The following is a 20306-nucleotide window of genomic DNA, read 5'->3' on the forward strand; positions in this document are numbered from 1 at the left end:
CAGGAACAACATGATACTACCTGCTGAATACCATTGAGAGCACCTGGTAGCATGGCTCTGTTAATTGTGCTAAAAATCTGATTTTTTTAAAAAAAAATTGGGTGAACCTCTTTGAGAATCATAACGGTTGAAAAGTGTTCTGAAAATATGGTAAAAAAAAAATTTTGAATTGTGTTTTGATCCAATAAAAGGATTAGTTTTGATCCAATATAAGATGAGCCCTGCTGGATTAGACCAAAGATCCGTGTAGTCCAGCCTCCTGTTCTCACAGTGGCCCACCAGATGCCTGTGGGAAACCCACAAGAAGGACACAAGCACGAGAGTTTTCTCCCCTCCTGTGATTTCCAGCAACTGGTATCCTTCTCCCTCTTTTTCTCCCTGCATATCCTAGAATTCCTCCTGGATCGCTTTTACAAAACTGGTGTTAGGTTGGTTACATTCCAGTCCACAGGTATGGATATTGATCTAAGGGACAAGTTGCATATTTTTTCCAGAAGTTCAGCAACTTTACATTTGAGTGTTTTGAAAACTCTCTGGTGGATGCTGCCTTGGGCCCAGTGATTCATCTTGCATTTAGGCTGAAATCCTATGTATTCGTTCCCAGGATTAAGACCCATTGAAGACAATGTGTATTTTAGCTACCTTTTTACAGCTATATTGTTGCAAAATGACATAGAGACAAAGGTATAGTGGGGAAAATAATCGCATCTGAACAACTGTGTGCAAATTCATATGAGAAGCTCCTCTGGACTAGCTATTCATGCTATCGGTTAAAAGCAGCCTTGACTTCTATTACAGTATCTATGGAGGATGGAGAGCATCGGAATATGTCAGCATGACCCAGAATGTTTGTGTACGTGCCTGGTCATGAACTTACTCAGGAGACTTTGGGCAATGTTGTTAACTTTCAATAAAGAACTGTATGATAGTGAATGTAAAACAGTTGATACTCTTATCAGGTCAGAGTGTTTTCTGTCCTGCAGTTCTCTTACATAAGCTAAAACTGGTGGGGAGAGTATCGTTTCATTCTTGTACTGCTTGCGGTTTTCTGATGGGCATCTTGTTAGTCACTGAGAACAGGAAGCTGGAGTAAATGGGCACCCTTCAGTCTGAACCAGCAGAGCTCTTACTATGTTTGTAAAAGTATGTATTCCTTGTTCCATAGTCTCCTGCACCAGGTTTCAGAGTGGGGGCTGCAGAAATCAAAGTTCAGTGCTCAAGTTTTTTATATATATTTTAAAAGTCACAGAGCTTTCAGCTTTTATATATGATGGGTTGTGCCAACTAGGTTTTCCTCAGAGTAGATGCATTGAAATCAGTGGCCAGTACCATTCATTTCAGTGAATCTATTCTGAGTAGTACTAACATCCAATACAACCCAATATATACAATTTCCATACAGTGGTACCTCTGGTTACAGACACTTCAGGTTACAGACTCCGCTAACCCAGAAATAGTAGCTCGGGTTAAGAACTTTGCTTTAGAATGAGAACAGAAATTGTATGGCGGCAGCGGAAAGCCCCATTAGCTAAAGTGGTGCTTCAGGTTAAGAACAGTTTCAGGTTAAGAACAGACCTCCAGAACGAATTAAGTTCTTAACCCGAGATACCACTGTACAGGGTAAGGAATCAGAGGTAAATGTACTTGGGTATTACATCACATCATAACTGGCTGGAAAAGGTTCATGTATCTGTAGGAGGGAAATTACAACATGTTCACTTATATGTTAAGAGGCGCTTTAGTAAGAGCTTTCCTACACTTTCATGAGGTTGGGCTGAGTGATCTTTTGTGATCCCTTGCATTCTTTGATTCTGCAATCTACTTTTATATCCCCACCTGAATGTTTATTAAAAGGCTGGCGGATATGAATAAAATGCATGTTATTACCAGTGTATAATGATATTATCAGTACAGTCAGTTATCAGGTCTCAAAAGCGAAGACAGACAAGGTAGTCAGTAAAACTGATACGGCAGTCTTCATTTGCTTGACTACAGGGAACTGTAGTCTCAGAGTTTTGGAGGGCACCAAGTTGTTAAAGGCTGATTTAGGTCTGGTAAGCTAGATACACAAATGTTCTGACAGCTACCTCCAATTGCAGGCGGGGGGGGGGGCGGGGAATCTTGGGCTTCAAGGCCTACTTGCTGGGTGACCTTGGCCCTGTTACTATGTCTCAGCCTAATTTACTGCAAATAATTGTTGTGAGGCTAATCCAAGCAGGGGGAAGAAGCCAAATAAAGGCCTTGCAAAACAGTTTTTATACCCCTCTGTAAAAGCTGGTCTTTGCGATCTGTGAGTGGGTGTGTGTCTATTTTCTGCCCTGCCAGTAGCATGAGAGAGAGAGCCTCGTTCCTTTGCATTCTTTGGTGTTTGGCCTGCTGGGTTGATCTATTTTACTGAACTGACCCTGTGTTTAATTGGGTACTTTTATCTGCTGGGCTTTTTCCTGCACTGTATATTTTGATCTTCTTATGTTGCTGTGGCAGGGAGGGTGCTGTTGTAGAAGGGAAATAAATATCTCTAATACATGAATGAAGTCTTAAGAGGTTGGTGGGGGGGTGGACTTGATGTGTAAAGAGATGCCAAGGTCATAGATAATTGTTGGGACTCTTGTTTATGAATCCACCTGAAATTTAAGATCAAAGTCAGAGGGAGGGAGGGACATTTTAGTGGTGGTGTCCCATTAGAGGAATGTCCTTTCCCCAATAGATGAGGGGAGTTATTCTGTTTCTTAAGAGAAGACCATTCTGTTGCTGAAGTTTTTAGAATTGTCATCATATTTGTTTTAAATCCCTTCTATGTGTGTTGATCATTACGCTTGAGCTGCTTGCTTATACCAGTAGAAAATATGGGAGGTCACTTGCGAACATCCTAGAGATGCTTAAAATGTAATGTGAAAGATTCTGTTTCCTTTCAAATGCATTGTTCATTTTTCCTCCTCGCCTTTTTGAGAAGAACCTGTTGAAATGAGCCGATGCCATTTGGAGAGGTGTGGATTTTCTTGTGCTTTTTTTTTTTTTTTTTTTTTGCTTGCTTGCTTCTCTCCCAGTCTGCCATAAAGCAAGCTGGAGTTTCAGTGCAATGTGCAAGTCATGCTAATGCGCTGGATAAATGCAATCCTCCTTCCAGCAGAGGGGTGTGGTGCAACTGGCTCGCTCTTTCTTTCTCTCTCTCTCTCTCTCTCTCTCTCTCTCTCCTCTCTTCTGTTCCTTCCCTTGTGACGCTGTGCTTGCACAAGCCACCAAGGGTTAAAGAGTCCTTCCTGTTTGGCCAGGCAGGCAGTTAGGAAATCTGTTCTTAGTGCAGAGTACAGCTGTTTGTGATCCGCACAGCAAGCTCCACGCCCTCTGGCCCTGAGCCTGCTTCTCTCTGTCTCTCTCTCTCTCCCCCCCCTTCTTTTTTTTTTTTTATTAACAACCTTCCTCTTGATTGGTGTCCTGCTTGTCTCTTCTTATTCCTCCAGCCAATTGAGCCAGGCGAGGAGCTCCTGGTGTGGTACAATGGGGAAGACAACCCAGAGATAGCAGCTGCTATCGAAGAGGAGAGAGCCAGCAATCGCAGCAAGAGGAACTCTCCGAAAACCAAGAAAGGTAAGAAGTTTTGCCTCCCTCTCTCTCCCATCTCTCCCGTTCTCTCCGTGAAGGAAAAATCCAAGGTGGGGTGCGTGGCATGAAAAAAGGCAAACTTTTTTCTTCTTCTCTTCCTTCCTTACCCCCCCTCCCCCAGTTCCTGCTTGTAGGATTAAGAAACGCTCCTAATACTTTCTCACTGAAGGGAGTGTCATACCAGCAAGTATGTCTGTGTGACCTTCCCCCCCGCCTCCCAAGCTCTGGTGCTTGCCTCCTCAATTTAAACAGCTTCCAGTTAAAGTTTTGTGTGTGTGTGTGTGTGTGTGTGTGTGTGTGTGTGTGTATTCTCTGCCCTCTACCCCCCTTTCATTTGATCAAAGAGTAGAACGGACACATCAATTTCCTTGGGGGGGGGGGATTTGACAGTTCTTTTTCCGCTGTGTCGGTCCTTTTCAAACCAGAAGTTAGTTAAAACTTGAAGGAGAAAAATAACCTGCTGGCAAGTTGAGTTTTTAAGGTTTTCATGTTTTTGCTTTATCAGATGTGTTGGGAGAACAATGTGGTTCTCTTTTTTTAACACTGTGGAAGTCTTTTTAGTTGCCTTTGTTGTTTATTGCACTTTGTGGCAGCAGATGGATGCCGCAAATGATTTAAAAAGATTTAAAAAGCACTGCATTTTTTTTTAAAAAAAATTAAGTCTGCAAACATTTTATATTGCCTCCCGATAGTGTTAACTGTCATGAGTTTAGGTAGCAAATGACATTTTGGTGCATGGAGAATTTCAAGTATTGAAATCAGACAGGTTGCATTTAGGGTTTTATTTCAGAGTGGTGTTGAAATTTGGGCAATGACTCATCAAGACATGGCATTTGCATTTATTCCTTCATTATGGCTTTACTGTTTGCAGCACTGCACTAAAGAAAACTAGGCCTGTAGTTTGTGTTTTTTAATTTTAAATTTCTTATTGCGGGTGGGGCTGCTTTTGAAATTAATGGGAAGGAAAAGATCAGTCTATATTCAGAGAGGGAAACGAAAAACAAGGCCTCCATGTGTACATATTAAGGGCATGTTTCAATTTGTAATGAATCAAACAAGTTATTATGATAGAAATAATAACAAGACAGGTGAGAAGGAAGAAACTCATTTGTTTGTGGGATTGTAAGCAAATAAAATATTTCAGCATCATTGTGAATGAAAAATACATTGTTGGTGTTTTTTTTAAAAAAAATTAAATGTGGTTTTAGATAGTGGCTAAAATATAGGTTTTCCTATTGTATCGCCAAACTTCTGTGATAAGATGTAGGTGCCTTTGAGTTATAACTTCTGCACATATCTGACAATGATGGAAGAAACAGAATATTTCTTAATATACTGTCCAGAGTAATTGGGGTTGTATTAAATTAAGTTTTACGTAGAGTAGACCTATTGAAATTAAAGAACCTAAGATAGTCATGTCCATTAGCTTAAGAGGGTATGACTCTGAGAAGGACTAACATAATGTTTAATTTTTATTTTTTTACTCCAGAAAATGTGCTTCTAGGCTTTATATATGTATCCAGTCCTAACAAGAAAGCTGCTGCTGCTTTTAATATTAATAGTAATTAGTATTAGTAGTATTAGTAGTAGATCTACATTCCAGGAGTGATAATGTTACAGAGTGAGTTGGTGCCTTTATCTACTTCACACTAGTTTGGGGGGAAGGGCAGGGTGAAGCCAGCCCACTTGGCCACTGATTCATAGAAGGATCAAGGATCAGATGTTCATAGAAAGATCAAGGAGTCCAGATGTTCTGGACTCCAGCTCCCATTATCCCTTGTCATTAGCCATGTTGTCCAGGTCTGATAGGAGTTGGAGTCTACAATATCCTCAGTCTAAGAACAAAAACTGAGGCTGTCATCTTACGTTCACTAACTTTGAAACAATCCCATTGGTCAGGTGAGCAAATCCCATGCTGGGAATGGCACCAGCCTTATTAGTTGTGAAGCTGCTGGAGCTAATCCAAAGGAAACAACATAAGAAAAGCCCTGCTTGGATCAGGCAAAAGGTCCAGCATCCTGTTTTCCCCAGTAGCCAGTCAGGTGCCTAAATGGGAAACCCACAAGCAGGGCCTGAGTTCAACAGCCCACTCTACACTTGATAGTCACAACAGCCGGTATTGAGAGGCATAATGCCTCCAACAGGGAAGGTAGAATATAGTCGTCGTGGCTAGTAGCCATTGATAGCCTCGTTCTCCAAAGCTTACATAGCTACTGCATAAGACTGTTCCAGGAGATGGGAAGTGCCAAATGGTCAGGTTCTCTCAACTGATAAAGGAGGGCCTTGCTGTTTGCACTTTGCCCTCTGCCCATGCAACCCAGTGGAAGGGGTCATTTTGTGGGGAAGGAGGTGCCAAATGGCAATTAGTCCCAGCTGAGTTGATTCAGCCAGCTTGAATGTCAAAAACTTGAGGGCTGCAATGCTTGGGATCAGAAGTTCAAAACAGTCCCCACTGAGTCCCCTGCTACTGCAGTGCTACAGCTTATGCTTCCAGTAGTAGTCCTACTCAGAGTAGACCCATTGAAATAACTAGATGTGACTTACTGCCTCCAACTATGGAGGCAGAGTGTAGCCGTCATGACTGGCAGCCATCTATAGCCTTGCTCTCCATAAATTAGTCTAATCTTTCAAAGCCATCGTAAGTTGATAGCCATCACAAGTTCCATAGTTTGCTATGCATGAAGAATTGCTTCTTTTCTGCCCCAAATCTTCCAATGTTCAGCTTCAATGGATGTCCATAGGTTATGAGAGCGGGAGCAAAATGTTTTGCTATCCACTTCCTTATGTGATCCATAATTTTATAATCATCTGTTATGTCACCTCTTACTCTCATTTTCTCTAAATTAAAAAGTCCCAGACACTGCAAACTTTCTTAGAAGTGTGTGTTGGGGGAAGAAGCTGGGAATAATTATTCATTATGGGGGGGGTCCCTTTTACCACCCCCAACCCTTGCAGACACATCAACATACTGGGGAAGAGTCGGGTAACTTTCCTCTCTACTTTTATTTTGTCTTTACAAAACTGCCGTGTTTTGTCGTTTGTTGTTGTTCTGGTTTTTTTTAAATAATGCTTTTGAAAACTAGGAATGGCTGCATGTGCAGAATCAATTTGGTTGCTGTTTTGAAGCCTGGGTCTCCAACTGGAATTGAACTGTATTGGGAGCAAAGGAATGACCATAGCTGAGTGAATCCACTTAACCTTGGAAAATACATCTGCAGTTTGTTTCCCCATTCTTTCCCAGAGTAACTAAATTAGAAGCAACTCCCTCAGAAGCTGCTCTGTGCCTCTCTGTCCTGTGTATAATTTCTGTTGCTGATGCAGCTATTAGGAAGTTGGGAAGCTGCCTTGTGCAGAGTCAGACCATTGGTCTATGTGGTTCAGTATTATCTACACCGACTTGCAGCGGCTCTTTGGGATTTCACACAGCAGCTCTTTGAGATTTCTTTCCCAGCTCTATCTAGAGATGCCTGGGATTTGACCTGGGACCTCCTGACTGGAAATTAGATGCTCTACCACACAGCTATGGTTCTTCTCCTAAAAGCAAAGCAAGACTGGTATTGTCTACACTGACTGGCAGCAGCTCTCCAGGGTTTCAGGCAGGGCATGTAACCTGGGAGCTTCAGCATGCAAAGCAAGAGGAATGGTCCTTTCCCAAATTTGCAAGCTGTTTCTCTTTTTAAATTCAAGGTCGACACTTAAGCATACCTGGGCTCCTTTGGGAGGAAGGGCAGGATATGAAATAAAATAAAATCCCTGTGAGAAGAGCCCTGCTGGATCAGGCATCCTGTTCTCACACTTTCTAACCGGTCGGCCATGGGAAGCCTGTAAGTAGGTCCTAAATGCAGCAGCGGTCCCTCCATTTGTGATTCCCAGCAACTGGTATTTAGAGGCATAGCACTTCCAACAGAGGAGGGAGAAAATAGTCAGTCTAATGAGACAGATAAAATTGACATGTATTTTAATCTGTGATTTTAGTTTATAATGTATATTTGTAACTGTTGGTTTTGTTTATTTATTTATTTTTAAAACTGGTATAGTGATATATAGATATATAGATGTAACCTTTTGTAAACATTAAAAGTTCTATTTACAACTACAAATTTTGTTAAATAAATAAAATATTGCCTAGTAGTCATTCTACTTCTACAGAGGCAGTGATAGCCACCAACTGGGATGGATTTAAAAGAAGATTGGATGAATTTGTGGAGGAGTTACCAGTGGCTACTAGCTATGATGGCTGTGCTCTGCCTTCCCAGTTGGAGGATGTATCGCTTCTGAATACGAGTTATTGAAACGCCAGGAGTGGGAGGGTTGCTCTTGTGCTTGAGTTGTGCTTGCAGGCTTCCCATAGGGCTTTGGTTGGCCACTGTGAGAATAGGATCCCAGCTTGGATGGGCCATTGGCCTGATCCAGCAGGCCTGTCTTACTTTCTTACACTGAATGTAATACAGAGTACAGGGGCACCTTCTGATGAAAATTTCCATGCCCTTGAATGTATACATAGCAATAAACTTCTGCCCATTGCTACAGATAATAATAATACATGTGCATAAAAATCCTAAGTAGTTGCTTCATGTGTGAAGCATGGTGCAAGTGTTATCTCAGACATCCAATACACACACAGCAGCAGATGCTTGTTTTGACATACAGTGAGCATCTCTGTTTATTATATAATGGTGATGGTGATGATGATGTATTATTTATACCCCGCCCATCCGGCTGTGTTACCCTAGCTCAGGGGTAGGCAACCTAAGTTCCGCAGGCCAAATGTGGCCCAATTGCTGACCCCTGCCCTAGCCACTCTGGGCTGCTCCCAACAGAATATTAAAAACACAATAAAACATCAAACGTTAAAATCTTCCCTAAACAGGGCTGCCTTCCGATGTCTTCTAAAAGTCAGATAGTTGTTTATTTCCTTGACATCTGATGGGAGGGCGCCACTACCAAGAAGGCCCTCTGCAATTGTATGCAGTGATCTTGTGTGTTAATGTTAGAAACCTTTTGGCCATACACACTTTCCCAAGTTTACATAGAGCAGGCATGCCTGGCTGGATGTTAAAAAGAAAAGTTTTCAGAAATGAATTAGGTTCCTACCATTTCAGCACTTCACACAATATGCAGGATTTGTGATGGCAGCCTCTAGTTCAGCTAGCTTTAAAATGCGATTAGACTAGTTCAGCGAAGTGAAGAGGTCTATCAACAAGCTGTTGGTTCATGATGGCTGTTGTAGATCCTCCACATTCCTGGGCAGTGTACCATTGAATCACAAGTGGGAGGGCTTTTACCTTCGGGCTCGGCTGCTGGCAATCCAGGAAGCATCTGGTTAGCTAATGCGGCAAACAGGATGCTGGACTAGATGGGCCTTTGGTTTTTCTGTAGCCCAGACACAGTAAGACAAGAAGGCAGCATGCCGCCTCTGAGCACCAGTTCACACGCAGCACAGATGGGGAGAGGCTGTTGCATGAGCTCCTGCTTGTGGGTTTCTCATGGGCATCTATCTGGCTGGCCGCTGTGAGAAAGCTGGGGCAGGTAGATCTTTGGCATGATCCAGCAGCATTCTTTTTATGTTCTTAGTCTTATGTTTGTCTTACATTCCTAGTCAAGAGTGAAACCTGGGTAAGAGAGCTTACCTCTCTTCTGGCCTGTTGTGGTGTGGGGAGATCAATATCGGGACCATAACTTGAATGATAAAGAACATGCAATTCCTTTTGAGGCATTTCCACCAGAATCCTAACATAAATCTTCCAGTTTCTGCTTGGATTCTCCCAGAACAGCTTGCCATGCTTCTGCATGGGGTATTTTCATGGGTCAAGACAGACTCTTAACGAAGTGATCTACAAGTCTGGGGGTAGTTTGGTAACAAGCTATCCAAGCATACCGCTCTTCCCAGCTGGAACAACTGCTCCATTGTATTCTGGGGTTTTTGAGGAGGGGGGCATGACTTCGAGGAGAGCCTGGAAAATGACAATTATTCTGCTTTTTTGCTAATAGGCATACTAACAGGTGCTGAGGTAAATGTGTCAGGCTCTGAATATACTGTAGCTGGGCTCAAAAGATGTTGAAGGGCTTATGTAATCCTCCTGGAATAGTTCCATAAACTTCCCTCCGGGGCCTTGAAAACTTCTACGGCTATTCATACCAGCTTCCACAGTTCACTTTACAAAGTGTGACCAGGATCTGAAAAGCTGGTTAGTTTCCTGTGCCAAAGTGGGTTGTGGACTTGTTTCAAGTCTGTATAAAAAAATGTGTTTTTTTCCTCTCCAACTAAAGGCGATTTAAAAGTAGTTTGTGATGTGGGGAAGGGTCTGGAATCCCAGCAGTGCATGCAGTCTGTCTAAAATTGCTCTCTAGCTAGGAACAAATGAGACGGTCTTATTCCAAGGCAGTGTATGGGTCGGTCTAGCACAATATTTTATACTCAGTAGATTCTACTACAGTGACTCTCCAGGGTTTCAGACAAATGCTCTTTCCCAGTCATAGCTGGAGATGTTGACAGGATTGAATCTGAGTCCTCCTACATGCAGAACAGCTGCTCTGCCATGGATCTGCAGCCTATATTGAATTCAGTATCTTCCAGAACTGAATTTGTTCCTGAAAGTTAACTGGTTTTGGAAGATTCTGTAACCTAATACAATCTACTAGTGCCGTACATTTAGTTGAACGCATAATAAATTTTTAGCACTATGAAATGAGTTTACTTTAATTTTTATTTATAAAAGTATGCATGTACTGACAAGTCATGTAAAATATTGAGGTGGTGTGCAAGATATTCAGTAAAATGCAAGATCATTAAAGTGTGGCTCGTCAAGAAAGTTTATTACAGTGGTACCTCGGGTTACAAACGCTTCAGGTTACAGACTCTGCTAACCCAGAAGTAGTACCTCGGGTCAAGAACTTTACTTCAGGATGAGAACAGAAATCACGCGGCAGCAGCGTGAGGCCCCATTAGCTAAAGTGGTACCTCAGGTTAAGAACAGTTTCAGGTTAAGAACAGACCTCCGGAACGAATTAAGTTATTAACCAGAGGTACCACTGTATTAAGATTTGAGTCAATGTGTGTGCTAAAGAAACTGCCAAGACCACTGCCAATTTCCAAGTTTTCACAGGGAAAGAGAAGGGAGAACTGCTATATTAGATGTCTACCCTGCCCTTGTGTTGCAGTAAACCACAAATTGAAAACAATCATGCAAAATGAATAAAATATTGTATTAATAATTTTGAGAAACCTTTAAAAAGAGAAAGGAACCACATGAACTTTACAAACACCACTAGACTTGCATGACTTAAAACTAGCTTCTCCGCTTCTGCCACCTTGGTTCCTTTACGTAGGAACATGTGTGTTTGTGCATTTCAAAACATTTTCTATTTCAATTGATGCGGATGAAGAAGCACTCTAAGGCACATGAGAAGCAAAAGGAGCCTGAGGTTGTGCTGTTCAGGTGCCCTCAGCAGCATATTGTGGGAGCAGTGTGCCCAACAGGCCCCTAAACTGCACCGGATGCCTGAGGATATTCTGTATTCTGCAGCCCCAGTGGTGATGATCATTGAATAATCCATTCAAACACACTAGGAATGCTCTCATTACCACCTTTGCATTTTGGCTGTACAGTGGTGCCTCGCAAGACGAAAAGAATCCGTTCTGTGATTCTCTTCGTCTAGCGGTTTTTTCGTCTTGCGAAGCAAGCCCATTGACGGATTAGCGGATTAGCGCTATTAGCGGCTTTTAGCGGCTTATCTGCTGATCGGATCAGCTGATAAGCGGCTTAGCGGATTAGAAAAGGGGGGGGGAGAAAAAAAAAAGCAGGAACTCGCAAGGCATTGTCGTCTTGCGAAGCAAGCCCATAGGAAATTTATTTTGCGAAGCACCTCCAAAACGGAAAACCCTTTCGTCTAGCGGGTTTTCCGTCTTGCGAGGCATTCGTCTTGCGGGGCACCACTGTACAAGATTTGCCGAAGCGTGAATTGACTGTAGCAGTATGGTTGAATGTTTCATAAGAGGTTTCCCCCCGCAATCCATTTTTACCATTTCAAGCTGTGATTCCTCGTTTTTTCTATCTATTCTCCCCCCCCCCCCAATCATTCATCTTGCCTTAATACTTTCCCACCAAATACCCCAATCTGAATGGCCATCAAAATGTATGGCAACAATTCAACTCTGAGAATAGGCGTTATAGTGTAGCAACTTCATTTTTTTCCCCTTTTGGGAAAACTAGCAATAACATCTCTCTTATTTTATTGTCCATTAAAAAACAAAACAAAAAGGATTAGTTTCAGTCATGCCTCTTTTTTTATCTTCTGACGGTTCCTTCATTTGTCAGCATCTTTTTTTTCCACTTGCAGTATCCACAAATTAATATGGTCCAGGTGGGTTTGCATTAGTTACGTCCCTGAGTCAGGGATGGACTATATAGCTTATGCTATGGGTGTCATAGCGCTCCCCAACCCAAATGCAGTGATCTCTTGTAGATGCCCCTGTGCCTTGGATTCCCACTGTTGTAATACCTAATTTGTTTACTTTGCTAAATTTGCATACACCTTTTCACCTCTTTAAACAAATGGAGTGGGGTTCAAAGCAGCTTGCAGCCAAACAAAACAAAGCTATCCTTTAAAAGCAACCCAACGCCCCCTGCCCCGCCCCTCCTTGCAGTGAAACATAAGAACCTGAAGCATGCCCAAACAAAACTGTCCTATCCTGCTTCTAGAAATGCCAGCAGGGACAGAACTGAACAGGCAGCCTGTTGGAGGATGTGTCACAGCTCTCTGAGCAGCAACTGAGCAGGTTCCTGCTTCTCAAAAGCCAGCCTGGCCTCTGAATGCAGTGTAACTTGAAACAAAGCCTCTTAAACTGTGCAGAAAGTACTTGCAGGGAGGTTGTGGGAAATGCAGGGAGTGCTCAGCTTGAGTGCTTTGGCTCCTTTGCTTAACCTGTTGCATCTGAAGGCAGCCGTAGAAAACAACTTTTGGAGGAAGGCTAGGAAAGAGCCCCTGCTCCATGACATCTTGTTTCCCCTCTTGTAAGAGCATTTTTTAAATATTTCATGCATTACCCACTTGATGTCTATTGTCTAAGGGCCCACGAGTGGTTTTGCCACCTCCTGGATTGTTATTGTGAACGAGGCTTCAGACTGTGCATCAAAACCCAATCTGCAACCTCCAAAATTCCACAGAGGTGCATTTGACTGTAACCTCATTCTGACATCCCTGCTCTGGCTGAGTTGTGTCAGCTGCTTACATCCCAGTCACATGCAGTCATCGTGGTTGTAGGATGCTGCAAGTAGGACCAAATGAAGTATGTTCCACCTCTTCACTTACTTTTAAATACCCCTCTGCTGCTTTCCCACTTTAAAAAATAAATAAGCTGCACTCTAAAAGTTTCTCGCATAAACAGCCCACAAACTAAAGCAAGATAAAACTTACACTACTTTTTTTATTTGAAAAAATGGCAACATGTAGCACACACAGTCGATAAAACAAATTGATAAACAGCAATCAGTAAAACAAACAAATCAATGAGGGTAAAGTTAAGCTAAATGTCATTGAAGATGCTCTTTGCCACCCATCTAATATTTTGACACAGGGTCACCTGGGGAATAACTGGGGGTGGGGTAGTATTAAAGACCACTCATTGTGTGCAAACTGCTGTTTCTACATCATTAAGCCTTTCAGCAGAAGGAGACCACTATTAATCCTATTTTACAGAGGAGGCAGTTGAAACTATGGGAGCATGCCTTGCTCCAGATTCCATCCAGAGAGACCTGGCTAAGTTTCTATTGCACCCTAGGTCCAGTGGGCTGCACCAACTCCAGACAACATAGGAAGTCGCCTTATACTTGGTCACAACACTGGTCCATCTACCTTAGCCTTGTTGACACTGTATGGTGGCAACTCTCCAAACTCTCTTTCAGGCAGGGTTTTCCCCACCTCCACCCCCTCCCTGCCTTACCTGGAGATTGAACCTGGTATGCTCTACATCAGGCTTCCTCAACCTTGGCCCTCCAGATGTTTTTGGCCTACAACTCCCATGATCCCTAGCTAGCAGGACCAGTGATCAGGGATGATGGGAATTGTAGTCTCAAAACATCTGGAGGGCCAAGGTTGAGGAAGCCTGCTCTACATGGAAAGCTACATCCTTTCCCCATCCTTGTACCCACAGGCTATATTTAAAAAGAGAGAAAGAGCGAAGGCTGTGCACCAGGTCCGGCCAAATCACAGATCACAGACAGCTTTGGGATGACCTGGGATTTGACCAGATTGGGTTGAGGCAGCCGTGGGTTGGCTCAGGTCCACCCAGAGAGATCTGGGGCTGTTAAAAGAGGGGGCGGTCTGGCAGCAAGGTGGGATGGGGAGCACAAGAGCACAAGGATTTTTATTTAGGGGCTACTCCGAAGCATGGGCCCCAAAACGGATCTGCGCAGCTTTAGAGGAAGCCCTCCACCTTTCCTTGTCTCATCCTTTTAACCTCTTGGCTATTTTCTGTTCCTTTCATGTGGTCTTGTTCTTCTCTGTTTTGACAGAGCATAAACCTGTTTGGTTCTACTTTTTTCTGTTTTCATTTTTTTCTCTTTCACTGTTCTCATTCCACTTCCCCTGTGGTTTCATTCCTATATCTTTCTTGTTTAGACCAACTGGAGGATCCAGCCGGCGGTAGCGCAGGCATGTAGGACCCTTCGGTAAACCTGATGGTAAGTGCACTCACTCGTGTGCTTCTATCAGGCTCCTAACAGGCGTTGGGGCGTAGCAGCCACAAAACATCTGGCAGGTGGGAATTACTATTCTGTGCACAGGAGGCAACAGCATTGCCTTCTGCAGCTACAACACAGAAGTTTTCAGCCATGTCGTAGTAACTGGTGTAGAATGCCAAGGACCCAAAGTTTCATTAGTCATGAGTCCCCTCTTCAAAGAGGGAGGGAAACTGAAAAACTTGAGTGACTTGTTTGGACATAACTTGCTTGTGACTCTCCGTGTTAAGCTGAAAAAATATTGCCTCTTTCTAGCTCCTCTGGTAAATACGCAAAGGGGGTTCTCCTCCCCAACTTTCCTATCTGGTGTCAAGATTGCTAAACTAAGGATGTTGATTTGTCTGCCTGTTGTGTCATTTAAATCTTCATTCCCCACCTTTTCTGTCTTCGCCTGTGACATGTGAGAGACAATTTGGTGCGGTTGTTAGAATGTCTGAATGAAACTGGATAGACCAAGGTACAAATAAATCCGCACTCAGCCCTGAAGCTCACTGGGCAAGACTGGGCCAGTCACACTTTCAGCCTAATCTACTTTGCAGGGCAGTTGCGAGGATAAAATTGGGAGTGGGGGAAGCCATGCCTGCCACCTCGAGCTCCTTGGAGGAAAAATGGGATATAAAAGTAGTAATAAATGAAAACTGCACTTGGAAGTTTGATGATAAGTCAGGAGTTAAAATGGAATGCCAATAAGTAATTAAAATAAATGCTGCACAGCAAGTAAAAATGGCAGCCACATAGATATGAATGCTACCTGCTCCTAAAACATGCTGGAATAGCAGTTTTTACCTGGTGTTCTGAATGCCAGTGGAGAGGGGGCAAACAAACTTCCAATATAAAGGGAGATTGCCTGGTTGAGAAGACTGTCTTTTTCTTCTTGTTGTTTTACTCAGCTGTAGCTATAACGGGTAGGAAATAAAGTAGGGCCTCTATTGAAAATCTGGCGGGAAACCAGGTAATATTGCCCAGGATGAGATAGTCCTTTAGAGTTTTACTGATTTATTTATCAGTATTTATACCACCTGTCAATGAGTTCCTCTGGGTGGTTTACAGACTCATTACAAATAGAAAATACAATAAGTAGTGTGAACTCAGTAATCCAACTACATAAACCAGCACACACAAGCTAGGCCAGCATAAATGCAAGCTGCATTAAAATCAATACAAAACCAATGTCAAACCAACAAGTGAGCTGGGGGAGTGCAAAAATTTTACAAAGAACCAAGATAATATAGCTAGTATGAACTAAAAGGTCTGGGAGAATAAAGTTAACATAGTTTTTGCCAAAGAAGAGAGTGATAAACATGTAGAAAATACTGCGTGGTTTGGAGAAAGGGTTTCTTCCTCATAAACCCAGGAACCTGAGGTCATCCGATGAAGCAGCTCTTCTGCATGCTGTCATTTTATTAATTACTAGGAGAGGTCTAAATGCAGCTGCTGGAAACCTGCAGTTAGGAGACTCTCAGCATAGCTCACGGTCCATTTTCCACAGTTCTTGGCTCTGTCACACTATTCCAGAAGTTTGTAAACTCCAGCCGCCTTCCTCCAGACTCTCTAAAGGTTGAAGTAGAAATAATCCAAATTCTGTTAAGTGTAAGTTGCCAAAGTGGAGTGCAGAATGTTCTGGCTTGTGCAGCTTATTTCTTTTCTTAAAAAAAATACAATATTTATATATTTCAAAAAAATACACTTTCCAAATTAAAATCAAATAACTTTGGACTCCCTCCCCGGTGGTTTCATCAATTTTCCAATTAATGCTGCATAGTGTAATTATTCTATGCCTTAGTTTCTCCACACTGTTTTCAGATATAAATTTTACTGCTGTTCTTATTCTAAAGCTACCTGCCTTTTAACATGTTCACATTTTTTTTTAACAATCTGCAAACAATTTCCAATCCTCCTTAAAAAATTTCCCTCGTCTTGATCTCCTAATTTTGCTAGTTAAACTTGCCATTTTGGCAAATTCCATCAGTCTGACTTGTGCAGTTTCAACGTTTTTATAGTATTGTTGCTTTCAGATCAGATACTTTGGAGAACCTTTTGAGTGCAGTATTTCAGGCTATCAGGGTCCGAAGGGGCATAATCCTAGAGAAATCGGGGGATTTTTTGGCTGGGAGAAAAAGATTTGGCAGGTCTCACATTACTTCTCTGCGAAACACAGAAAACGCCTGTGCAAACCAGTTTGAAAAGTGATGGAAGTTGCTGAAGCAGTGGACACTGAAAAGCTTTGGACGTTTCCGTTTGCTCCTAGGACTCTGATCCAGTGGATCTAAAATTACATTTGCTCTCAAGTTGTCATCCTGGCTGTTTTTAGTAAGCGGGAGCAGCTGCACGCTGAATCGCCTCTTCCAGGGTAATTCCGTGTTAAGGTCATTCAGGTCTAATTCCAGAGTGAGTGTTTGCAGCTAGGAGTCTCATTAGGAGACTTTTAGGTGAGCCACTTATCTCTGGTATTGTTTCATTTCCAAGCCTATTTATTACTAGAATTTTTACCCAACTGCTCCTCAAAGGAGCTCCCAAGTTGCATGTGCCATTTCCCTTCCCACCCTATTATAGCCTTACAACTGTCCTGCGAGATAGGTCTAGCCCAGGGGATGTGGAGAACCAGACGTTGTTGGACTCCAGCTCCCATCAGCCGCAGCCAACATGGCCAGTGGGCAGTGTTGATGGGTCCAATAACATGAACTCAGCTCCACTTCACATTAGATTTCACTGCAGTGATTTGTTCGTGAGGCTGTTACAGGCAAATCAAATATAGAAAGTTGGGAATGCAGACCAGCAGCAAAGTACGGAGTGCAGAATGAACGGTGATGAAGGAAAGAAAGCAGCTCAGTGATAAGTACTATAAAGCAACTTAAGCATATGAGAGAGCATCTTGGAGGAAGTTCAAGATGGGTTTGTGAGAGTTGCTGAGAAGAGAATCAGACTTCCCATCAGTAAACCGGGAGCAGAGTAGCAATTACGTGGAGTTAGTTGCATGCCCAGTATTAGCCCACATTTGACCTATGAGAAGTATACAGTCAGAAGGGATAGAGATTTTCAAACCTGCTTTTGGTGGCCGAGTCTCCAATTTGTTTGTTTTTTTGTTGGTCATGGGTAGCTAAATAAAATTGTGCAGTGATCCACCAACCCTGCTTTTACCAGACATGGGGAAAAGGTGAGCTAAGTTCCTTATTTTTCACCGGACTTGTGTTTCCACATGCCTCCAAAACTCACCACAGCATCTAGGACACAGCCCCCTTTCTTCAGGCCCTGAAGAAGGGCAAAGGCTCACCTGCATGTGACACTGGGCGCATATATATATATGTGTGTGTGTGTGTGTGTGTGTGTGTGTGTACACACACACACACACCCCAAAGTATTCCATAAATGGGATGTGGGTGGCGACAGAGCCTAGGACTTGCCGATCAGAAGGTTGGCGGTTCGAATCCCCGCGACGGGGTGAGCTCCCATTGCTCAGTCCCTGCTCCTGCCAACCTAGCAGTTTGAAAGCACCCCAAAGTGCAAGTAGATAAATAGGTACCGCTCTGACAGGAAGGTAAATGGTGTTTCCGTGCACTGCTCTGGTTCACCAGAAGCGGCTTCGTCATGCTGGCCACATGACCCGGAAGCAGTACGCCGGCTCCCTCGGCCAATAAAGCAAGATGAGTGCCGCAACCCCAGAATCGGCCACAACTGGACCGAATGGTCAGGGGTCCCTTTACCTTTATTCCATAAAAGCAAAAACTGGGGTGATGATTTACCAAGGAAAGGGACCAAAAATAAGTGTCTGTCCCTTACAAACAGAAAGTGTGTATGTTGGTGAAATTTACATCGAGTTCATGCCATTAGCTGTGTCGCATCCTAAATTAGTCTTGAAAAATATGCAGTCTTTTTTTTTTAAAAAAAAAAAAAAAGATAGGTCAGAATTATAAACGGGCTTATGTCTGCTGCTGATCTTGTTTCAGTTGAACGTGAAAAGATCTATAATAGGAAGGAGCTGAAATTGTAAGGGGAAAATCCCAATATTTTGCATTTCACTTGCGCGCAAAATTGTAAATCCTTACAATAGTTCTGTAAGGTGGGTGATGGTTATTTTCCCCTGTTTTTCCCATGTTAGACACTACAAACGTCTGTGCATGCTGGGATTCATGAGTAGCCTGCTGTTGTGCTCCACTTATACTATGCTTTAACAGTGTGTTTTTTTCTTTTACGCAGTGTTTTATTGGAGTGTGTGTGTGCGTGTGTGTTAAGCAATATCTCCAGAAATTTGGAAACCAATTTGGTCACCCTAAACATATAATTTATATGGGGTACTTAGCACCATATTTCCTTAAAATTTATGGTAGTAATAGTGCTAGGTGTTGGAGGTGCAACCATCATGGCTGACTTTTTAAACAAGTATTGAGGGTACCCACAGACCAAAGATTTTGGGGGACATTTGTTAAGTTAACCTATTGATCCTTAATTTGATCTCATGCTGTGCCCTAGTTATTTTGTTAAGTGATAATAATAGAGAAAGATAACCCAAGTGGTAGCAAAGCCGTGTGCAGCTCATTAACTGTACTGTAGTTGCAATTGACTGTGAAGAATGTGGGTCTTCAGAGCTCCGAGTAAAATACAGTAAGAGGTGACAAAATTTTGGAAACTGGCAGAAAAGTCAAGGAGGTACAGTGGTACCTCGGGTTACATATGCTTCAGGTTACATACACTTCAGCTTACAGACTCCACTAACCCAGAAATAGTACCTCAGGTTAAGAACTTTGCCTCAGGATAAGAACAGAAATCGTGCTTTGGCAGCGTGGCAGCAGCAGGAGGCCCCATTAGCTAAAGTGGTGCTTCAGGTTAAGAACAGCTTCAGGTTAAGAACGGACCGCTGGAACGAATTAAGTACTTAACCCGAGGTACCACTGTATATGTGTTTAAGAGAAGGTGACTAGATAACAATTAGTTAAATTATATAAACTCACTGGCTTTCTTTTATAGTCGTGAAGGAAAGATTTAATTTAGAGAGATTTGGGAAGGTTTCTGTGCTGAGAAGAAGTGCATTATTGGAATAAGATAGTATTCTTAAATGTGGTACTAGTGGAACAATTTCTCTTGCTGCAGCAAAAACAATAAATAATGTTTTGGCACCTTAAATAATAACAAATCTATTAAAAACAGAGCTTTTTGTGATGGTACTCATTGGTACAGAGTAACAACACCTCTTTCTTATCCCCATTAGCAGCCATTTTGTGCTGGCACAGTCAGTGCTTTTATTGAGATGAGTATCAGCACCACATTTTTACCCCCAAAAAAGAAGAACCCCAAACTGAATGCAGCATAATAAATTTTGTGGACAGCAGGCCACTTCATCAGGTGCATGATCAAGCATCTGCTGACATGTATGACACGAAAGCTTATGCCGTAATAGATGTGTTAGTCTTTAAGACTCCCTCTTGTGATTCTGGTAGAATCACTTTCTTGTTCGTTTCTGTATGCATGGATACAATATTTCTAACGTACTTGATATTGGTTTCAGAATTAAAAGTAACCAATATTGAAATTAAAAGAATGTTTAAAAAGAGAGGAACATGCAATGGTCTGAAGACCGTAATGCTTTTACTATATTTGAATGTACTTTCTGTAAACACCAACTTCATTGGGATACCTGTTTGGATGGCATACATAACCAAGATGGATGTATTTATTGTATTTTAAGTTTTAAATGCTTTACAGTATTATTCATTTTCCATATATGTACAACACATAGCTTTCTTCATTTCAGTCAGTCCAATAAGAATGCCTATGTTCACAAAAAATGCATACAAATTCAATTATGTGTTTTCTACACAAACCTATGACTTCCCATCCTCTCCATATTTCTTTTATAATAAGCATCTTACTTTAATTTATCATTATTATTTTGTAAAAATTCTCTTTTCTATTTCATTTTCTTTCATATACATGATTTACCGAAATCATTCAAAGGCAACTACTGTGCTT

General features: G+C 42.3%; 2 protein-coding genes across 4 annotated transcripts in view; both read left to right on the forward strand.

Annotated features, from left to right (window-relative positions):
* The window catches only part of PDPN (podoplanin), a 170729-nt gene that overhangs the window by 59025 nt on the left and 91398 nt on the right, over positions 1–20306 (forward strand). The gene's annotated exons all lie outside the window — the stretch shown is intronic.
* The window catches only part of PRDM2 (PR/SET domain 2), a 52244-nt gene that overhangs the window by 23085 nt on the left and 8853 nt on the right, over positions 1–20306 (forward strand). The window contains exon 6 of one of the 3 annotated variants that reach the window (XM_083512789.1): positions 3462–3588. In XM_083512789.1, the coding sequence (XP_083368915.1) occupies positions 3462–3588 (127 nt within the window). Of the gene's footprint in view, positions 1–3461; positions 3589–14223; positions 14286–20306 lie in introns of those variants that run through there. The other 2 variants (XM_083512791.1, XM_083512790.1) reach the window with 2 other exon arrangements.

Source organism: Podarcis liolepis (genome assembly GCF_965112155.1).
Source record: "Podarcis liolepis genome assembly, chromosome: 7".
Classification (NCBI taxonomy): Eukaryota; Metazoa; Chordata; class Lepidosauria; order Squamata; family Lacertidae; genus Podarcis; species Podarcis liolepis.